Here is a 23,220-nt window from a genome sequence, read left to right on the forward strand (position 1 = left end):
TGTGTGTGTGTGTGTGTGTGTGTGTGTGTGTGTGTGTGTGTGTGTGTGTGTGTGTGTGTGTGTGTGTGTGTGTGTGTGAGAGAGAGAGAGTGTGTGTGTGTGTATGTGTGTGTGTGTGTGTGTGTGTGTGTGTGTGCGTGTGTGTTTAGCTACATGAAAAGCAATGGGAACTCTCTCAAGGTCAGGCAGCAGATAAATGCTCTCTCTTGGTTAGAGTGTTTTTTGTATAATGAGTTTTTTTTTTTGTGCTAATGAGAGATAATGGGCCTGCCTACAGTTGGGCGCCGTGCCAACACGTGCCACCCTCTCTGCGCACGGCTGGGGCTGCGGTAGTTGGAGTCCTGCCAGCGCTGGTACAGTACAACAAATACTGTAACACACACACATGCACACACACAGATACCCAGTTGTGGCACACACAGTTCTTTCCCATCCACTTAAACTTCAATGATGCACACTTCTTGTGCACACACACATCTGGAGCTCGCAGTCGTCCCTCTTGCATATTGTGTATACAAATAAAAGATATAAGCTTTGTTTTAACTCTGAAATATTGATTGGATTATTTATAGGCAAAACTACTATGAAGCAAAATATAACAAAGACAAAGTTGGACAGACAGTTCCAACACACACACACACACACGCACACATTAAAAACACACACAAACTCAAAGGATGCACGGAAGCATCTGTGGTCTTCTGGGCAAAGCTGTTCATTTTCTGGAGATAAACACCTCAGCTCCTCAGAAAGGAACTGAGCAGCTGGAGAATTTATGCCAACGCTACTTGAAAGGTCTCCCTTCCACTCTGCCTCTCTCACCCTCTCTCTTTCCCCACACACACACACACACACACACACACACACACACACACACACACACACACACACACACACACACACACACACACACACAAAAAAAAACTCTCTAAAGTGCAAACCTCCTCACACATACATCTGCCCTTGATAATACTATTACCCACATCATATTTGTCTCATTTAAATCCATATTTGATTTTAAAGTTGGGCGTGGATGTTTATTCGTATTTATTTAGCTTGCATTCATTTTACAATATTTTTTACATTTTCCTTGTATAAAGTTTTCAAGCTGAGTTCAAGCATAACTAAGTTTGACGAACCAAAGTGTGATATAAAAAATACTTTCTTAAATATCTTGACTTTTTGATACAAACAGCTGCTTTTAGATTAATGTCATGTGGTCTAAAGACAGTATATATTCAAAAACCTATTCATCCAAAAACATCTTATCTTTAACCCCGAACATATAAAAAGAGTATTTTTCACGTCAGGCTTTAAAGAAATCTTTAGCTAAATATCCTCCTCTAATGCCCTCTATGTTTATTGACCAACAACGACTAGAGGATGGTTTAAGAGTCTTTGGGGAACCGACCTCTCATCAGGCAAGTCCACGTGGAAGGTCCTCTCGATGACGGTGGTCCACTGGAGGCAGCGAATGATGAAGGTGTTCGGCTTCGGCCTCTCTGTCTTCATCAGCTGACATTCTGAAACAGGCAGCCACAGAAACAGTGTTTAAATAAAAATACAACAGTGCTAGGATCTTCTAACTGTATCTACAAATGTTGATATCTGGTGAGGGAGCTTTAAGTTGTTTGATAAGCTAACATCAGTGTGACTGGTCCCAATGTTTTAACTTAACATTTCTGCTTTATCAGACCTACAGTATGAGGAGATATAATCAGGGGTGCACACAACTTTCTCAGTGAGGTACTCAGATGAGTACCTGGAGTCAGTGTTTGGTACTCCAACTTCCGGCTCCCCTCAAAGTTCCCATGAAGCCCTCTGTATCGCGAATATCAGCGGGTGGGGGTGCTAGTGGAGTATGATGAAGCCCTCTGTATCGCGATTGTCAACGGGGGGGGTAGTAGTAGAGTGCAGAGCTTCGTGACCACAGAGCGTGTGAACGTTGTGATCAGCTGTTTTAGCGCAGTGCTGCTGTACAGGCCGACGTTAACAGCAGCCCTGTCTTTGCACACGGAGACCGACTCCGTCGTCCGGTGATCCAACCGCCTTATGGAAAAGCTTCACATATACATCGGTACGCAAATGCGCTTTGTGACACAAGTGACGGTACGCATTTCAGATTGTTGCCGCGCATGCGTACCTGCGTACCACTTATGTGCACCCCTGGATATAATGTATGTGTGTGAATGGAGTTCATTCATGTCTTTTTTGTTTGTTTTTTCACATTTTGATAAGTTATTGTTGCAATTTGCAAGGCTTATTGGATTCACAAATAATGTCATGTGATTTATTTTCTTGCCTTGAGCAAACATTTATTTTGGCTTTAAAAAGAAGTACTGTATTGATCATCCAATTAAGAGTTTTGAGTTGTTTTTTTTAAGATATATGACTCCACCTTCCTAAACGTAAATATTTTCTTGTTTCTTAACTACATTGAACTAATTATCTCTGAGTTGTGGTCAAAACAGGACTGTTTAAGGGATAAAAACAAGAAAATAATCAAGATAGCATTCATGTTGCTGTTGACTAAACAATGCAGCTTGGATTGAAATTGTTAGTTTAAAAAAGGCACTAAGTTCAGCCTCCTATGATTCAAATAAAAGTGGTTTTCTGTGCCAAGGGATATTATGTGTTCCAGCACATACGCATCTGGCGAATATCCGAAGAGACACATTTCTGAGAAAATGGGCAATACAGTAGGCCATTATTACACAAATGCATAATACAGTACACAAACGCAGAAACGTACGCACACAGAGCCAGATGGGGCTGTGAGCTCGCTGTGAGCTCGCTGTGGGAAGGAACGCATCTTCATTGTCCCTCAGCAGTCTCTCTGGTTATTGGGGACAAGAGCTGAAGAGCAAACTGATCCATCTTCTGTCCTCTCATCTCCCCCACTTCTCCTTTGATGTACAGACATCACCCTGCATGTCCCTCAGCTCTCTGTTCTCTCCTTCCTTCCTTCCTTTCTTCTCCTCTTTTCTCCTGCTCTGTCTTTGGCTATCCCCTCTCCCAATTACTTCTGTTTAAGTGTGGCACAGCACAGCATGTCATGTTTCAGCCTAAATATAGACAGGAAGGTTAATGACAACCGTATTCAGGTAGAACCAAGGCCGAGTTTCAATCTAAGCACACACACACATTGACACACACACAAAGAAGGTACTACCTGATTGTGAACATGGCCTGCTGTGCTGCCAGAAAACAAGGTCATGCTATGGTTGATGCCAAAAAACACTCACACTCATGCAGACACACACACACACACACACACACACACACACACACACACACACACACACACACACACACACACACACACACACACACACACACTTTCATGATGGTTGTGCTGATATTGAAGTTTGGATGTTAGCTGAAATTGGGTTGTTTGCCACAGCCGGCAATTGTGAAATGTGTGTAGCAGTGTAGTGGGTGGATGTGAGTGCACGCATCATTGTGTGTGTGTGAGCGACAGGCTTGTATGTATGAGTCCCTCTGCAGGGAACAGGCCTGTACCATCTCTGTTCCATCTGACCACTTCTGTTGTTCACACACATAAACACACATACACGCCCATCACACACACACACACACACACACACAAAAACAACACACACATGTACACACACACACGCCACCTGGCCTCCCAGCTTTGGGCAACAGATGTGGCAGAGGCAGCGCTGTGCCAAGCAGCCGGGGCCGGATGTATGGCCTGGCTTGTCCTCCTATCAAACTATTTTCCTCTCCTCCTTTTTCCTCGTTCTCCAATCCTTTCTTGGTCTCCTCCTCCCTGTCTGTTCAGTGCTGATGATCCTCCTCTCCTCCCTCGTCCTCCCTTTCCTCTCCCCCTCATTTCCTCCACAAAACCCTCTCTTTCCAATCCCTCCATCTCCCATCCGTTGCTCTCCACCCTCCTCATCCTTCTATCTCCGTCCTCTCTCTTCTTCTTTTCTCCTCCGCACGTTTCCAGTTCCCTCTGACCCCTCAGATCCACCCTAATCGCTCACTCCCCATACTTGTCCTCCTCTGTTCTTTGATGTACCATTTGTTATCATTTTCTCTGGGGGTATCAGTTTGTGATCTGTCATTCGTCATCAGTTTCTTTTTAGTTTTTGCCTTTAACTCTCACCTATTTCTGCTATCGTCCCCTCACAAATCCAACTGCACTGTTGCTTGGATATTGTCACATAGGAAAGCCATTCAACCAAACTACCTGACAAGATTTGATAGACTAAACCAATCCAGTTGTATTTTTCATTGTTAATATTTTTTATTTTTTTATTGCTGAGTATGTCCAAATCTAATCTCATTTGCAGTATTAGAACAATACCTTTGAATATATGCCTCAGGTGAAACACTAACTTGGCCTGTATCAGATTATGTTCATGTATATGTTTGAAAGTTAACTACACATATGCTGTATAATATACTGTATGTTTAATCTGTATTATCCGGATAAATAGTAGATGCCGATCTGCTGTTTACTTTTCTAAATGTAAGTAAGAAAAGATGATCCATGTGTTAAGCCTAATTTCAACGTGATTATAGTAATTCCTCTGGTCTAACCTCAAAAATAGTGTTCTGCCTGCAGCTTAATGCAGCTGTTAGGCTTTTAACTATTATAAAGCTTAGTCAAAATATCACATTATACCCAGCCCTTTATTAAAACGATTTAACAGGTATCTTGTTTTTGCTATTCTTTTCTTACCCGGAATTGCTCGATTATTCTATCGACATTAAAGTACAAAACTGATATTCTTCAAACATAAAAACATAGATTTAGGAATCAGATTGATAATTGATAATAGCAAGGCCTAACCACTTGCTTTTTTACCTTGAAAGTAAAAATGATATCAGCCTAAAGGTCAAAACGATCTGGTGAGTAGTATAAGTTAGCAGAAAGACAGTCTTTATAGTCAGATAATGCATCCCAGCTGTTGAGAACAACTGTCGTTTTCATTCCAGAGCTGAACGGCTGTAAAGCTGACACAAAGTTTTACTGCCAATCTGCATTAATTGTATGAACAATGAGAGTTGATGGTGGTGGTAATGACACATTAAAAGTAATCTTGTTAAATCATTAGCTGGTTAATTACACATGTCAAAGACGCTGTGGCGCTTGTTAACCAGGTGCAGACAGATGACGTACTGATAAATTGTTAATTAGAGCCCTTCTGTAAAGCATACCAACACTGTAGAGACTGATGAGTGGCAAGATGTTTTGTCCATGAGTGATACTGATGCAATAACTGTTCTGCAGTTTCAGCTCTCATGACTGATATGAGTTGCATTGGCCTTTAAGAAATATTAAAAATATATGGATGGATATATGCTTTAACATATCTGCATCTGTAGGACATCGGTGCATTACATTACATTACATTACATGTCACTTGTTAGACGCTCTTATCCAAAGAGACTTACATACTCAATACTGTGGGCAATCCCCACAGGAGCAATTTGGGGTGAAGTGTCTTGCCCACGGACACAACGACACGCTGACTGCAGTGGGGTTTGAACCTGTGACCCCCTGAGACGAACACCAACGCACTACCCACTGCACCACACGCCCCCCGTACCTACTACTACTGAAACCTCCTAGATTAAGACACTGATTTCCTGAGAGTAGACACCTTTAAAGGGTTAAGTAAGCATACTTTTTTTACTCGCTATGCCACTTTTGCTGTAACTCTGTAAATGTCCGTGCTGCAGGACTAATAAAGGAATTCTGATAAGTCTGTTCTTGAATTCTATCTTAAGTAAGGTCATAAGAAAAGGTCCCATAACTAAATGTTGTACTCTCACTGTATATATTTTTGTAGAATTTCACATCAAAGGCAGTCAGATGCGAGTTAGAAATTAGAAATCTGAAAGCCACAACAAAAGAGTATGGAGAAGTGCGAGAGTGTGGCACAGGAGGAGGTAACATACTTGCAACAGAGAAGTTATTTAGAGGGTAGGGCAGGTCTGCATCCTGAGGTTTCTCTTTGTAGCCGATGAAGGAGCCGTCTGTCTTCAGAAGGAAGTAACGCGGCCGCCAGTTCTTTATGTATTCACCTGAAGAAAGAAGGATGGATACAAAGACAAGGTGGAAAGTGTAAGTAAAACATTAGTCAAGCACAATGATGATGATGAAGTGATGATGATGATGATGGCAATAGAGCCATCATGGTTATGAAGATCAAGATCATATATTGGAAGTAGTAATAGCAATAATGATGATGACTTTAAATACAGATTTGATTCCCTTGACGGATGAGAGCCTGTCCGCTGAACTCTCATCTGTCCAAAGGATAACACACACACACACACACACACACACACACACACACACACACACACACACACACACACACACACACACACACACACACACACACTCAGAGTAGCGTAGTAGCCTGCCAGATTCAGATGGGATTATCATGTAAAAAATGACAAAAACATGTTTACCAGCACAACAAGCAAACTATCCATGCCAGAAACATCATCTGGCTGATACATGGGCAGGTGTTGAGGTGCTGACCCCCTCTACCAAACACACCCACACACACACATACAGAAAAAACGCATATATAGAGAAATGTATGAAGCCACAATGTCAACGCTCTCACAAACACACACTACCTGTCACCAGCAAAGGGAGACACGACGGATGAGATAACGTGACATGTGATCAGATAAGATTACACATTGAGAATGACCGTTCTTAGACGGCGGCAACAAATAACAACATCTGCTGAGCAGCTGGTGTCAGAGAATTACCCGACTGGCTGGCACAGACTGGCACTAAGGTGGCACCACAGCTTTATCAGATGAGCCGCTGCAGGATTACATGAGTGTCAAACATTTCCACACCACAGAGGATAACACTCCCTGGAAGCAGCATGGATACACACATGGATTAAAGTACACACGTGTGCTGATTCACACATGGTTGGTTAGGAGTACGACGAGTACATACGCAGGGATGAAACTGCGCGCACACGTGGAGAGTACGAGGCAGCAGTAATGCCGAGACACTCTGATGAAAGAAACTGACAATCTCAACACTTTGCGAAGCCGGGAGCTGTGTAAACATTTCACTTTCTCATTTCAAACAACAGAAATAAACACCACAGAAGGACGCAAATGCTCCCTACCTCGCAACCCCTTTTAATTAACCAGCCAGCCGTTCCATTGACATGCACACACATTGAACACACCTTGTGAAGACATGCTAATAGACAAAGATGTTCATGAACGCATACTCACACACAACAGCTCTGATCACCTTTTTTTAAAGGCTAATTCGCTGGGAGAGCAGCGTAAGCCGTGTGTGTGTGTGTGTATGCGTGTGTGTGTTCTATTTGTGACATCCATTTAAAGCGGAAATGACAGCAGGCCGTGCTCGTTAACACGTCGCAGAAAAACACCTGCTCCGTCAAAGGGACCATGCGACTGCAGGGCCTGTTGGTACCTCTGGGTGCTGGTAGTGGTGGAGGTGTGTGTGTGTGTGTGTGTGTGTGTGTGTGTGTGTGTGTGTGTGTGTGTGTGTGTGTGTGTGTGTGTGTGTGTGTGTGTGTGTGTGTGTGTGTGTGTGTGTGTGTGTGTGTGTGTGTGTGTGTGTGTGTGTGGTTGGGGGTATTTGAACCACCACAGAGGGACAGAAAGAGACACATAGACAGATAAGAAACTGCTGTTGGGTGCCAATGCATCACCAGGATTAGCAATCACACCTCTCCCTCTCTTCTGCTCTCTCAGTGTCTTATTTCTCTTTCTCACAAATCCCCCCCACTCTCCTCTCCTCTCCTCTCCCACTGCCTTATCCTATTCTCTGAGAAACAAAGCATCTTCTTTGGATCACTACTGCTGATAAACAGTGCTGTGAGAGGGGCTGGTGGGAAAAGGGATGGAGGGAAAGCCAGCAAAGGGAAATGAATTGAAAGGAAAGTAGGTTGTAATTGAGCGGAAATAAAACAGCTTGTCAATTCTGACAAAACCAATACTGTACGTAAAGCTCAGGGTGGCATGTAATCTATTCAGGATTCTAGTGTGTGTTGTGGTTAATGCTTCCTTGTAGAAAAAATGGAAGCCTAATGAGCTTAAAATCAACCATAGAAAATATTTCATGTATTATAAACGCCATTTGACAATGTAATCCAAAAAATACATAGGATTATAATGTGAAGGTTTTGTAGAGGCTGTGTCAGAAAGGTCCTGATTCGACTTTGTGGAACTATTCAAGGGGATTGTTTGTGGTGTCGGTGAAACTGATTTTTATTATGTACAGGTGTTTCCGTTATTGTGTTCACTACTCAAAAACAATGATGGGGAAAAACGGATCAACGGGTGAAGGCAAAACTTTGGTTGACCTCAAGGTGGATGAAGGAGAAAGAGATGTATTGACTGACAAAGTGGATGAGGATAAAGTTAAACTAATACAACTATTATAAACTGGCAGTGAAGACTGTCCTGATGGTCCAAGTCCAGTCATTTCTCTGAGTCAGTTTCCTGATGAAGTGTCCAACCAATGGAAGCCTGTGGCTGGCCACTTCATCGCTCAGCTGTCCAGTACAACTGAAAAAATGTAAGCAATCCTTCTGGCCGGGCTTGGACAGCGTGTGTGTATGTGTGTGTGTGTGTGTGTTTGTGAGAGTGTGTACACGTCCACTGGGGTGCGGGGGAGGGGGCAGCCAGGGGTGGCACAGACGGAGAGAGGAGATGGACAGTTGTCCATACATGGCGTTCCAAACAAACACAGGCACGCACATGCACACACGAACACATTCAACACAATTCTGTTTTGCCCGTTCCAATCCTCCGAATGATCCAATGGTGTTCTGTCAAGCTATCCCGTCTTGGCCCTGCCTGTAATGAGTCCAGCGAGCTCTCCCACTCTGGACAGCTTGTCTGGGGAGCCACATGTCTCTAGTTTGGACTGCTGGAGAAAACAGAACAGCCGGTCTCCTTCCCACACCATCTCTCTCGGACTCCTCACTTCAGTTTCATTTAGTTTTTCTGCACAACTTTACTTTTCCCTTAAGGCCAATTAGTAGATACAACACTATACAGTGCTTAAGACAACAGGACTCTTTTGTTTCTTGTTAGAACGTCAGGATATCAGTAATACGGGACGACGTGGGTGATCTGATAGATCTGAGGAACAGAGGATATTTAGGCAGACAAGATAAACCATTTTGAAGTGTATTTAAAATCTGGGCTAGATTTGTTCAAAACACATATTGTCTGCTGCAGCTTTAAAGAGCTGTCTTCTGTCTTAATTGGAGGTACAGTATATTAAAACTTTTCTAAACTGCTGTTCCTTTCTCTTTCAATGTCAGGAAAGTATTAAATATCGTGAGCATTAGAAATAGTACTTTAAGATTTAAAAATAAGTTTCAGTCAACCACAGTACTTTGGCTCGGTTAAGTGTTTGACTAAAGAAGGGATTGTTGAAAACAGAAACAGAAGTAGAGGTGGCAAACTTTCCCTCTACACTTCAAGACATGTTGTCGCTTTCTGTGGTACCGACTACAAACTAAGGATTAAAAACTAAAGTAGACTGTTAAAAAGTAATTTTGGAAATTCAGGGAGAAATAAATCTTGTTGGCACATCCTCCATTTGCAGCTTGTGGATTTAGCAGTACGAGACAGAGATGAATCAGCTGTGAATGTGCCCGTTCCAAGCTTTCTGATTGGACAATTACAACAACGCACTGACTAACTGTCACTCAATTAGCGGACTGATTAACCATTCATTTCAGGACAGAGCGGGAAAGGGGAGAGAATGAGAGATGGAAATGCAGAGAGGGGAAAAGGAGACAGGTACAAATGGTAAGGCTGAACTTCAGCCAGCAAAACAGAAATGAGACGCACAAACTTTCCCGCCTCTCCGTCTCACACTCAGGCCTTCAGGACCCCGGCACACCTCTGCTCTGCCGGATGCTTCAGAACGAGACGAGCCGGAAAAACCTTGATAGCAATTAAATAAATAACTCCATAACTATGTGAGCTCACCAGCCATTTGTTAATCAACCCAAACAGGGATTTAATTTAATGCTTTGGCCGAGGCTGGAGCTGATATGCAGATGGCGCAGAGACGGGGCTGTGTGACTGGCGCTCTGGGAGCTGGAGTGGTGGTGTATGGAGGTAGGGGGGGGGGGCGGATGGAGGGGGGGCGGATGGAGGGGAGGCGGATGGAGGGGAGGTTCTGCCACGTTCCAGCACATACACAGCAGCTCACCAGCAGGGAGAGGAATGTGTCGTCTGGCCACATAACAGCACACACACACACACACTCACTCTCTCTCACACACACACACACACACACTTTCTCTCACACACACTTTGAGTGCTCAGAGAAGTAACACAAAGCTGTATAAGGACAGAATAAATAACAAGTTTACTAACCAAGTGACTGAGTAGCTGGCTGGTTGATCGCCAAAACTGAGAAACTGACTGACCAAATAAAAAAGATATAAGACTATATAGCTCACCTAATAGTTTAATTTTGAACCTGACGGCAGATTGTTTTGGACAGGAACAAATACATCACGCTTCAGAGACGAAAAAAATCAACTAACTGAAGAGTCGTTTGAAAGATATTAAATATAAATACGTTTTGATGATGCCTGATTTAGAAAGCAAAAGTTTCAAAAGTTCTCAGATTTGTTTTTCTCTTTTTTATATTCTTGTGTATACAATATATTGTATATTTTGGGATTTTTAAATATCGATCAGACAAAACAATTATGGAGAAGTCATCTTGAGCTCGGGGAGTTAAAACAGAAATGTTTCACTCTTCTCTGACTCTGACATTGTATAAATAAGACAATTGACAATAAACGTTTGTAGTGCCAGGCCACTCATGTTTCAACATCCTTTAAGTGCAAAAGTATCTCAGCTTTGTCATATGCTCTTTACAAACATATTGAAGTAAGAGTAATCTTTAAAGAAAAGCTAAATCACTGTAATGCAGTTTAGCAGTATGGAGGTTAGGCCATGATCCTACTACAGCAGTATGAAGGTCAATCTGTTGGGTCAGATCTGAAATGACCGATCTCCTTATAGACAAAGGCCAAAACACTTCCAGACACAACAATGTGAGGAGGGGGTTCATGTGTTTGTGTGTGTGAGAATTAGCTCCTGATACTTGAGTAAAGCAGTAATACACAGAGAAGAAAGAGGAGGAAGAGGGATTAGCTAAACATCAGGCACGTTACTAATGGGTAAAGGAGATGAGGGAAAGGAGGCCACTTTGTGGAGCAGAGAGGACTCTGGGGGTTATGAAAGTGGGGAACTGACATCTGTCTGAGGCTCTGTCCATTAGCTCCGGAAGCAAGAAAGAATTCATGTTGCAGATCTGCACACCTGCATTATTCTGAAAACAGTTGTGCAAAATAAATAATAACGACTAATGTAAAATACCTTTTAGATCATCTGTAATGTTAATTCTATGTGCATGTGTGCATCTACAGGGACACGGCTGTGTGCGTGACCTCGACCCCAGCAGTTCTAACTCCAGTCTGCTCAGACATCTTAAGGTGAATCCAGGCTCTTTAAAGCCAATCCACTTATCATGCATTAGTCTCATTGCCACATCGGGACAGGACAGCTGTTACTGTGTTGGAGTTTGTGCTTTAAATACAGCCACCACCAGCCCTGATGACATACAGTATGCTACCTGTAAAAAGCCACTTCTGTAAAGATCAATCCAACACTAGAATAAGGGGGGGGGGAATATTTGGAGGAAATAAAATAATCAAATGTAGTTTGAAGCTGTGGATGGGTTCAAAGGTTTAGTGCTAGAGTATACTGTGCTTAACTACAATTGTGAGGGACTTACAATTACATGTATTTAGTACCTTTAGATAAATAATTAACAGTTCAATAAGACTTATACTTATTATAACTTATAATCAAAACATATACCGGTATGTATATTTTGATGGTAATACTGTTGTACTTTTACTTGAGTAACATTTTTGATTGCAGGACTTTTACTTGTAACAGAGTATTCCTACAATCTGGAACTTCTACTTTTACTCAAGTACAAGATCTTAGTACTTCTTCCGCCTCTGCTTGAGTAATTGTACATGCCCCTGGCCCAGTTTAAGGAACGAGACTACATGGAGGCAACAGCAGCAAAGAGATGTAAAAGATGCTTGAGTGAAAGATGAGGGAAAAGAGAGCTGAGAACGGTCTGAAGGTCTGAACTAGAGAGAGAAGGGAATCAGTGTATGCGGTTAAAGCTATGGCAGTGACAGAGTGCCGGGACAGGGCAGGGCAGCCACAGGGCGGCCAGATTGAGTGGAGACCCATGGGAGTGTTGCCATCCCTTGGGGGCCACTAGGAGATTTCACACAGCCAGCTGCACACAGCCAGCGCCTCCTGCTAGGCCGTGCTGGATGCACGAACACAGACACCAATGCAGGCTGCCCTGGTGCCCCTCTGCTCCCCCAGCTGGTACAGAAATAGGCCCACGCACATACAAACACTGCAGGATCACTGTGCTGCAAATACATAATGCTGCGTGTCAGGAAGAATGACTTAACTATAAAATTACTACAAAATGTTCCCTTTTCATCTGTATATATCTATTCTCTCTTTTTCCCTCCTCTCCTCTTCTGCAGTACCACTACAGTCCAGTAGATGGTGGTGGCTCCCTGGAGCATGGTGGCCACCGCTGTGATGCTGACAGGCTGGAGAGTGACTGACAGACACACCACAGCCAGGGGCCTCACATCCTAACCCCCCTCAGCACTTCTGTGTGTGTATACAGTATATTTATATAGGTAAGATAGACGTACGTGTGTGTCAGTTGGTGTAAGCACGTGTGTTTCTGCATAGCTTACATTTGTACATGTATGTCTATAGGCCTACATGATTGTTTGTTCATGTGACGGTTGAGACGGGGTGGGGGGAAACAGAGGCTGTTGCTTCCTAAAGCCCTATAGGATTAGTGCAGTGTTAGCATATTAGCATCTTAGCTAGAAGGCTGCTGCTCAACACCACCTGTGCCAGACAGGAGGCTGTGGCTACCCAGCTACCATCCCCACCATTCTCTACCGCCCCCCCCACACCCACACACATATGTAGAAACACACAGTGGGTTTGTGAAGGTCACTAAGCTACAGCAACTCCAAGCTTACTGTCTTAATCACTTACTGTAACTACTCTATCTGTTGCTTTACACGCTGTGTATTACTGCAACAACAATAATTGTTTTGTCTTTATTTTTTGTTTTGAGTCACAAAAATATAATTATCCTCAGCATATTTTCAAATTATAAAAGTCCAGCAGGTTTTGCAGTGTCAGTAACATTACTTACTGAAAGAGAACACAGCTATTTCTTATAATAAAAACACACAAAGTAGTACTAAAGCTAGGCATAACATACAGAATCATACATACTTATATATAACATAGGACCAATCTTGGATCAGCTGGTAGCTCCCCCTAACCACTTTAACTATTATGCCTATTACTATTATTATTATAACTATTATGAGACGCAGTTGGCCAGAGATGTGCTCTTTCCCTGCAAAATATAGAATTATACTACTTTTGAATATCTTAAGATATTGTACTGTTAACATCCTGGAAGTCAGGTCAGCCTGCCCCAACAATGTCATTCTTTTTTACACCGATACAGAATTAGATGGCTACTGATACACTTAAGGTTTGATTTACATTCTTGAGTCATTTAGAGCAACTATTTGCCAAAACCCTCTTTAAAGCGATTAATATCATGCAGATCGAGTTCTTGTTTAAACACCAAATCTATTTTCTTGTGTTCCAAGAAAGAAAGAAAAAACCCAAAGAGACTGTCGACATTTAGAAAGAAAAGTCCTTAATGTTGTAATTCAAAGGGGTTCTTAATGATAGCCCCTCTGCCCCGCTCTGTGCTCTTCTGTTTGCGGCGGTCTGTCCTGTGAAGCAGGATCATTAGTGACAGGAGACACACCTGGGCACAGTATGACTTCCTGTACTGTAGGTCGTCATTCATACTTAGTTTGTTGCAGTCTAAGAGCAGAGCTGGGATCGCATTAACCACAAGAATATAAAGTTAAAAAGGAATGTAACAAACGGGGAAGTCCTTTGTGCTAAGGAAGTGAGATGGTACAGTTAAAGTCATGGCACACTGTAGCCATACAGTAGGAAGCATTTATATAACGCTAATATTACCATTAAATAAACAGGGCAAACTCAGGTCTATGTCTAGATCATAATGTGTCTTATGAAAAATATTAAACACAGCTCAGTTAGATGGTCTATTCCACACACATTCCCCCTCCCACATACACATGAAAAGACACAAACTAAAGCGTAACATGCCATTTAAAAACACAAAGACGGATCTGTTTGGATGTGTTCTAGTATGTTCTAGTAAGAAGGTAAAAAATACAACCCAAGCTAAGCATTACAAAAAGCCTTTGCATTCAACACCCAATGACATTAGGAATGCCAGGCTGCTTGTGTTCTGAATGCAGTGGATCCAATGTGATTAGGAAAGGCACACACAGCCAATGAGCGGGCTAATCAAATTGTACTGATTGCTGGTATATTGCCTCGCTCTGTTCTCCCTTTGGATTGGATTGTGTCTCTGTATCATTGATTATGGTATGGACATTAGAAGTTTATTTACAAAATTGTGTCTGTATTGAAATATACGATATCCTTGTCTGTTAATACTATCACATGACTACCATGATATTGATGCTACAAATAACCTGACTAAGGCTGCAACTAACAGTTATTTCTATTATCAATTAGTCAGACAATTAGTTTAGCATAAGCATTTGATCAGAAATTGGGGAAAATGTCAATTCCAGCCTCAAAAAGCCCATGGTGTCTTTAAATGTCGAGCATAATCAGTTTAAAATGCTTTGAAACAGAGAAAAACGGGAATACTCAAAGTTTGAGAGGCTAAAAATAACATTGTGTGTGTGTTTGGCATGAAAGATTTTTTATTATTAACTAATTATAAAAATAGTTAGCAAATTATGTTTCTGTCAATGGACTAATTGATAAGTCGGCTTGACCAGTCATTAACCTAATTTTTTCATTCAGTAATCCTTATTCATAATTGTGCACTTATAATCACACAGAGGGGTGCGCTTCTTTGAGGTTCCCATTTAGATGTGACATTCATATTCAAATTCTTATTCTGTGCTATTGTGTCATTGGAGGTAAAACCATCCAATCACAGGAGTAGAGACAGGCAGCTGGACCAATCAGTCAATGAACTGCCTATCAGAACAAGGAAGGGAGGGTCAGCAGACAGACACAGCTGTCTAACTGTTGCCTACAACAGACAGTGTGTGTGTGTGTGTGTGTGTGTGTGTGTGTGTGTGTGTGTGTGTGTGTGTGTGTACACAAGGGACCTTAACCAGCCCTACCCTGACCAGTTGAGCAGTGGTGAACAGGTGCAAAGCTTTTTGTGCATGTGTGTGTGCGTGTGCGTGTGTGTGTGTGTGTGTGTCACTATTATTCCAGAGTGGTTGGCTCTGTATTATTAATTCAGAAATGCTGGGCTGGGGCTGTGGGCAGCAGCTGGCGTTACGTCTGCATGTGTGTGTGCGTGTGCGTGTGCGTGTGTGCCACATAAGACCCCACTGGTCTTTTGTAAAGCCCCCTCCTCCTTTCCAAGAGCAGCAGAGAGCATTGTGGTGAACGTCTCCCTGTCTGCCTGTAAACTTATACACACACACAAAGCACAATAGCCCAGCCCAGCAGGCATGAGTAAACAATCGAGTACTATACCCACGCCCCCGCCCCAACTACTGTTGAGTGTACCCCCCTGCCCCAAATACACACACACACACACACACACACACCAGCCCAGCCCTGCCTCATTCTAAAGGTTTCATTCATGTGTTTCACTGAAGGGCCGACAGTAAGTGCTCTCCACCTCAGTAACTGCTGCTCTCTGCACTACCCTCTGTCGTGCCAGCCTACCTGTCTGTCTGTCTTTTTGTCTGTCTGTCTTTCCATCAGGGTCCAATCACTTTCAATCAATCCATTTTAGTTTTTTTGGACTTGGCTTGCTGGGTATGTGTCACCTGATTGTATTACATTCCGCTCCAATGTAAATAGAAAAAGATATGGAAATAAAACCAATTTAGTTCATATTTGCCTACTCTTATAAAAAAAAAAATCTGTTTAGGATCAATGTAACATCAACAAATATCTGTTCTAGTAAAATATCTGGTGTAATCGGTTGTTGTTGCAAGTTTATTACCTTGTTTACTCACCATGGCATCCCCAGTGGTGAGCCATGCCAATAAGTAACCACAGTTTCAGACCTCTGTTCTCGATGTCAGGTGATTCAAAGCATAAGGTTTGTTAGGGGGCAAACTGGTAAAAACCATGGTTATATCTGGATGAATAACCATCAATGAATATGAAGAGATGTGATAAGCTGCAGTTAATCATGCTTGTAAAGAACAACATTACAAAGTAAAGCAGGGGCAAAACACAGCCTCATCCGACTCCCTCACAATCAGTCATGCTCCATCGTGCGTAACTGAAATGCCTGAGTTACAGATTTGTTTTGGCTCATCTGCTGCTAAAAGTCCCTGATGGCTCATGAAGACGGTTTACCAAAAACGCTGTCCAATAAAACACCTACCTGTAAACCCATGTGACTTTTGTTAAAAATATGCTGTTTTCTTGTTATAAACAGCTTAACTTCATGAACTATTATAGAGTTTGGACTTACAAAATCACTGTTTGATTTCAATTAGTGAGTGGCTTGCCTGTCTATCACACTCTGAGCTGTCAGTCCATCCTAAACACTCCTCTGTTCCTCCCTGAGGGCTGGTGTTTGTCATGTTGTAACGTCTGTTAGTCTAAGAGGCTGTTTTTGACAACGTGTCCACCTCAGCTGGCCGGCATCAGGCCCTCAAAGCTCTCAGACAATTCAAAACAGACAAAGATGACAACATGTGTAAGGACACAAAATACACACTTGCATACAAATGTGTTGTTAAAATACTATATTTATATTGAACTGTTTTCTTTTTATTAAGTATTATTATTTAAATCTGCTTGAAATATTCTGGAAAATTTAAACAAAACAACATATCAAATTGTTCATCTTATTACATTTCTTATTCTCCATTGAGAGTTGTATAACTTTCAATATTCCATCCAATCCATTATGATGTTAAGCACTAATGAGAGGGAAATGAATGGACCACTGTTCATATAGGAGGTAAGCTTCTGTAAAGACCACTATAATTGTTATGGACTCTAATCAAGGACACTGAGATGCTTATAACTATTAACCGTTAAAGTGCAGCAGTCAGCAACGACATCCTCCTTTGAAATATGTTGATTCCAAATCTGCTTAACAACAAAGTAAAATCTCTATTTTAGGAATATCACTCAAACATTCTCAGTAATGATTTTTCTGAATACTTTTTGTTGGGTATTTTCCAAGACATTTTACAAAATTGGCCCTGCACCAATAACAAACAGTTACACATGGTACCTCCTTAAGACCCAAAAGACCCTCAGCCTCAGCATCATTGGTAAGAAAGATATATGTGAACCCCTAAATGAGTTTGGGGTTTTCTAAACCTTCCTGCTCAGCCCTGCAGGATAATTAATGAGCAGGACGGTTCCCAGGTCTATTGAAACTCCAGATATTGTTTAGAAACACTCAAACCACGGAGCAATATCTGAATATGGCAGATGTTCATCATCTTTTCTTCTGTGTTCTTCTCCCCCTCCAGCTCCTCTCATACAGCCGTCTGGCATCGAACCTCATGTTCCAGCCGCTATGCTGCGAGACATCTGCACCTTTCTGACCGTTTCTTTCTTTCCTTTCCGTCTCATCTTTCCTCTGTATGCACACACACCGAAACAAAGATAGAACTCTTTTCTCGATGACAGATGGCAAGTCAACAATTGAACAGCACCAGTCTCTCAAAACACAGACACACACACAAAATGTACACACCCAGGAACAAACACCACCTCCTTGTCGTCCCTTTGTCCCTTTGTGCCCAGTCCCTTGTCAGATGTCTTGATTTGGTTCTTACAGCTGAGCGTATGTATTAGTGTGTGAGAGTGTGTGTGTGTGTGTGTGTGTGTGTGTGTGTGTGTGTGTGTGTGTGTGTGTGTGTGTGTGTGTGTGTGTGTGTGTGTGTGTGTGTGTGTGTGTGTGTGTGCCTCCTTCCTTGGTATATTAAGCACTAGTTTAATGAGAGTTTGGTGAGGTGCGGGCCCCAGCCAGTTGACCATATGGGGGAGATTTAGCCCCCTCAGAACATTGAGCCAAGCCTCGCTGACATGATTACCACTGCCGTCCGCTGCTCTACACTAGTGTCACATTGGGAACTGGGAATCTTGTCATGGACAGCTAATTAATGAGTGGGGATTGGCAACCAGAGACGGAGTATGCTGAGGGAAGATGAAAAAATTCTGTCAGTGTTTGGTCTCTTCTTCCTCTCTATTTTTAATAAGGCTAACTCACTGAGACTCTGTGAACGATGCTTTCAACACAAGTGAGGTGCATTCAAGCACTTGTGTTCACATATTGTAAAAGAAGCATGGTTACATCGTGTCACATTTTCCGGTTGGGTAAAAACACATGTTTATCCTTTAAGTATCTTGTTGTATTTTTAAAAACACACTTTTAATGCATATCTTGAATGTGCTGTACATCTTTGTGAGAGCGTGTATGTATTCATGACTCTCATTTACAGTGTGTGTTTGAGGCGCAGCAGGATGAAGCTAGTGCCTTAGTTAATCCTGTCAGTGACAGATTACAGGTGGGAAGATATAAATAGACTGACGGTCCCTTTATCCTGGCCACTGTGACATCAGCATGCAGCTCAACTGTAAGTCAGCCATAACGGGAGCAAACTCAAACTGAACCCTCAAAGGTGTCCCTGCTGTATATATGTACCAACAGAATCCAAATGAAAAGAGGTGTCAAGAGGTTGTCACAGAATAAAAATGTCACTGTGCCTTAGTCACATCTGTAATGAGCCATCAGGATAACAGACAATGTTTGGTTTTTTTAACCGTGCAAACAGGTTTTAAAGTCACATGCAATGAAGTTCGGAGATCTGGTGAACTGTACTGCATTAAAAAAAGAACATACTTGAATAATATATAAATGCAAACACATGTTATTGGACAGAGGGGCTTATACTTTAAAATACATCTTTTTAACTACTCGCAACATTTATTCAACATTAAGGCATGTTTAAAAAGCCTTCATATTTCACTTTGTCTGGATCTGATGTACATAAATGATCCATGAAATTAAATATATTTCTCTATAGAAATTAAGCAATCAAAGTAGTGTTGGTATGCGTTGTTTCATACACAAAAAGAGACTAACAGCGCGAGGACGGGGCTTACTGGAAACTTGAGTAAGTGGTTCTCCTTTACATAAGTGATCACTGTCTTATCGAACAGCCATCAGACTGGGTCATCAATTCAGAAACACTAAGTTAAATCCCAGCTGCCTGCAGTATCCTCCCACAGCTGCTGCCTTCATGGTCTCCCCTTAAGCTTCTGTACGAAAGCTCTCTGGAACAGATGCTCTGTTTTACAAATAAAGAATCGCAGAGCTTTGTGCCACAGAAGTACACTGAAGAGGAGGAAACACATCAAGGATGTAACTGATGTTTCAGAGCAACAATGGGTGTCCAGTTTCCCTTGGCAACCAGATGTAGACCACTGTCCACTATAATGGGTAGAGTGATTGCCCCGTTTGAAACCATTTCTCCTGCGCCAAAAAGGACAAGAAATAAACACTTTATCAGACTCAGACAATCGTCTGTTTGGTTAAGAAGTTGAACAGTTAAATTAAGAGTGTAATTAAAACTCACACGAGCAGCATCACAGAAGAACCCACAGAGTAACTCCAGCACAGAAAAACTGCATTATGGGCCAATAAGTTAGAAAACAGAGCTGTTTTTTAGGAACATTTGAATTGTTACACTGACATTAACTTTATTAGGTAAACTGTACCATCAAAGGCAATTTCATGCAAAAGCTCTGCCATAAATGTAACATTAAAGTTAATAATGTACATCTTTCTTTCCTTTGGTCATCCCTATGAGGGGGGCAGAATATTAGAAACACCGCTTAATATAATGCAACACCACGGCTAACTATGACCTCAATACTCACATAAAATTAAATGAACACCTCAGTCAGTGTCCAGACAAACATTATAGACATCATAAAAGCCCTTTCTGGCCCAACAGTTGTAATTAATTCTGCTAGATTATACTGCTGTACCCAATAAAGTAGCCACTTATAATGTCGAGCCCTGCCCTTCATTGGAACATACTCACACGCTTAACACATATTAACTCTATTAACTTGATACCAATTGTTATGATAAATTCAGTGTTTCCCATACTATATAATATAATATAAAAAATATATAGATTATTATTATTATTATTATTTATTTATTTTAATTTTTTTTGGTGGTCTAATGGATAGTGAGGTGGGCTGATCGAAAGGTTTCGAGTTCAAATCCTGCCTGGATTTGCCCCCACAAATAGAATCAAATTCTGTGGGAAACACTGAAAGTCTTGACAAAAATAAATTAATATAATTTGAAAATGTTGGTAATAAATCACCATTCAAACTAAGCTTGTACGTATACATCTTTAACTGTTGCATCACAAACACAGTAGACAATGATTGAATAATAAGGATGTCTACGATTATTGATTCATTTCATTTTTAACACCTGTTGCACATATGTTGTCGCAAATCTTACATATTTTCATTTCCTTTTTATGAATATGACATAGCCAGATGTTGTTACAAGGAGGTTGTCTAAGGGCAAAGCCTCTTGGAATATCTTTAATTTCCTCACCATCTGGTTTCCATCCATCACTTTTCCATATGCAACCACTAACAGAGATTAGACCAAAGGGGTAGAGTGCAGTCGAACATCTTAAAGGTATTGTGGGCTGGTTAGAGGAGGCTTTGGGCTGATTAGAGCAGGCAGGTTAGGGTGGGTGGGGATTGCTTTAGCTGATCTAGGCCAACAGATTAGTGCCTAGTGGCCAACAGCTAATTTAAATTAGCTGGCATGAGAAAGACCCCAAAGCGTAACCACTTGGTCTCTTATTGACACTTTTTTCTCTGGCGATCCAAGTCTTTACTGATCCATAACTTGTCCAATAGAAAAATTATACTTTTATGTTCTAGGAAATGCCATTGAGGACATGAGCTTGTTTCCATACAGTTGTTTATCCAGTATCGGTACAATATATACAAACCTCTGACTTTTATTTATTCTACTATTTCACAATTAGACAGTTTACACATCCAAAAAACTAAGGAAAATGAGTAGAAGCGGGAGGGCAGAAAGCATGGCTTATACAGAAGTAGCCCTCCTGTTAGTCATCCTGTTGCAGGATAAAGTCAAAAAAGATAATTCCGTAATGAAATACTAACACAGATAAACAAAATCTATATATACATACACATACATAAACATATGTACACATATAGCCATTTCCAGGTTTTTTTATTAAATAGTAAAACTGCACACTTTTTTTTTAGGCTGACAACTGGGCATCAGGTGTCGCTTACCAACGTTGACAGAATGATCGCCATTACAGAATGAATTTCTGATTTAAATGATCAATGCATACACAGTATTTGCTATATACAATTTCATTGTTTCGTTTATTAATGCTACAACATAGCGTTTCGTGAGGCGGTTGTCGTTGTTGGGTGAAAAGCAAACAGCCGTTTGGCGAGACGGACTTTCTCGCCACCTAACCACTCGCCAACATGTTTTTAATACCAGCGGTAAGCGGACAAGTGCCGGGCAAAAAACAATCTTCAAATAAAAGAATGTCACCGGAGGAGTTAAAGGAGAGTGACAGGGAGTATGAGAAGAAGAGGGAGAGAAAGTTTCAGCCAGCTTGATCGATGGAGTTGGCTTCAATATGATGCCAATATAAACAAGGTCTTCTGTCGGCTCTGTACACCAATGCTGACCTACCTCACAAGTAAGTGAAGAGTAGAAAATATAAAAGGTATTCGCTATAGGGAAATGTCCCGGCAGTTTAGGATAATGAAGGTTCTAATCTAGGCTATTACATAGCTATTGTTGTGTCTCGTCAAATGTGTTTGTTTTGTTTATGTATTTTGTCCGTCATTTCCTGTTTTATTTTGTATTTACCTCTTGTCTTTCATTTCAGGCCCTGTTTTCTTCCTCCCCCTGTGTGTTTTTCCCGCCATCATCAGTGTCTGCCCCGCTGATTGTTTACACCTGTTCCCACTCACCTCATGTTTAAATAGTCCTGTCTCTCCCCTGTCCTGTGTCAGTTCGTCTTGTTTGTTTCCTTGAATGGTCGTGCCAAGCCTCAGCTCAGAAAGGATTGCTTTCTCTCTTGTTATGTTTGTTTATTTTGTTAGGCTTAAGTTTTTATTAAGTCCTCTTTTTGTTACGCTAGTTTTTTCCTCCTTGTGAGCGCCTTTTGTTATTTCCACCACCTACTCTGTTAAGAGGGATTACCTGAGCTGTATAAATAAATATACATTTTTTTATGTTTTAGACTTTGTCTCTGGGTCGTGCATTTGGGTTCATCAGTTTGTGTCGAGGTCCTGACAGCCATTACATGTCTAACTCCTGATAATGACAGGAAGGCAGAAAGCGCATTATACAAATAATAATAATAATAATAATAATAATAGCAGACATTTTGTAACAATGACCCCAATATAATTATTTTAATAAACCAAATATGAACAATTGAGGAAAATGAGGAATAACTGATGATTCAAATGCTGTAGTACAAGTAGTAATGTAGTTTGTGCATAAATTACTATTGCAACAAATGTGTTAATGTCTTCATTATTAATCGATTTTTTTTGACGAGTGCTCTTGGGCCAGTGGTTACAATGGTGGGGCCAGTGATAACACAATTGCACCCTTAATGTCTACCCCTGAAGGGTAATATTTGAAATGCTTTGTACACTACAGTGAGGCGATAACAGATTAGATTAAATAATGATAATTTAAAAAGGTGTATAATTGAATATATGTGGATGTCTCCATCCACACTGGGATCAGATGTTTTAGATCAGCACTTAGATGTTCCTGAGCTACAAACAAATCCATTAACCCCCCCCCCCTTTCCTCTTTATTATATATTTATTTTTTGTCTTTGTATTGTTTTATTATTTTTATTTTAGTTTCGTCCTGTTAGTCTGTACAACACTCTCCTACAT

At 41.3% G+C, this 23,220-nt stretch overlaps 1 protein-coding gene across 1 annotated transcript in view; it reads right to left on the reverse strand.

Moving 5' to 3' along the window:
• Nucleotides 1-23,220, reverse strand: part of LOC104953747 (RAC-gamma serine/threonine-protein kinase-like) — a 47,410-nt gene that overhangs the window by 8,104 nt on the left and 16,086 nt on the right. Inside the window, exons 3-4 of the mRNA XM_010780739.1 lie at nucleotides 5,938-6,063; nucleotides 1,412-1,523 (exon numbers count right to left, since the gene is read on the reverse strand). Coding sequence (XP_010779041.1) covers nucleotides 1,412-1,523; nucleotides 5,938-6,063 — 238 coding nt within the window. The remainder of the gene's footprint in view (nucleotides 1-1,411; nucleotides 1,524-5,937; nucleotides 6,064-23,220) is intronic.

This window comes from Notothenia coriiceps, unplaced genomic scaffold, assembly GCF_000735185.1.
Source record: "Notothenia coriiceps isolate Sejong01 unplaced genomic scaffold, NC01 NC01_scaffold00022140, whole genome shotgun sequence".
Lineage (NCBI taxonomy): Eukaryota > Metazoa > Chordata > Actinopteri > Perciformes > Nototheniidae > Notothenia > Notothenia coriiceps.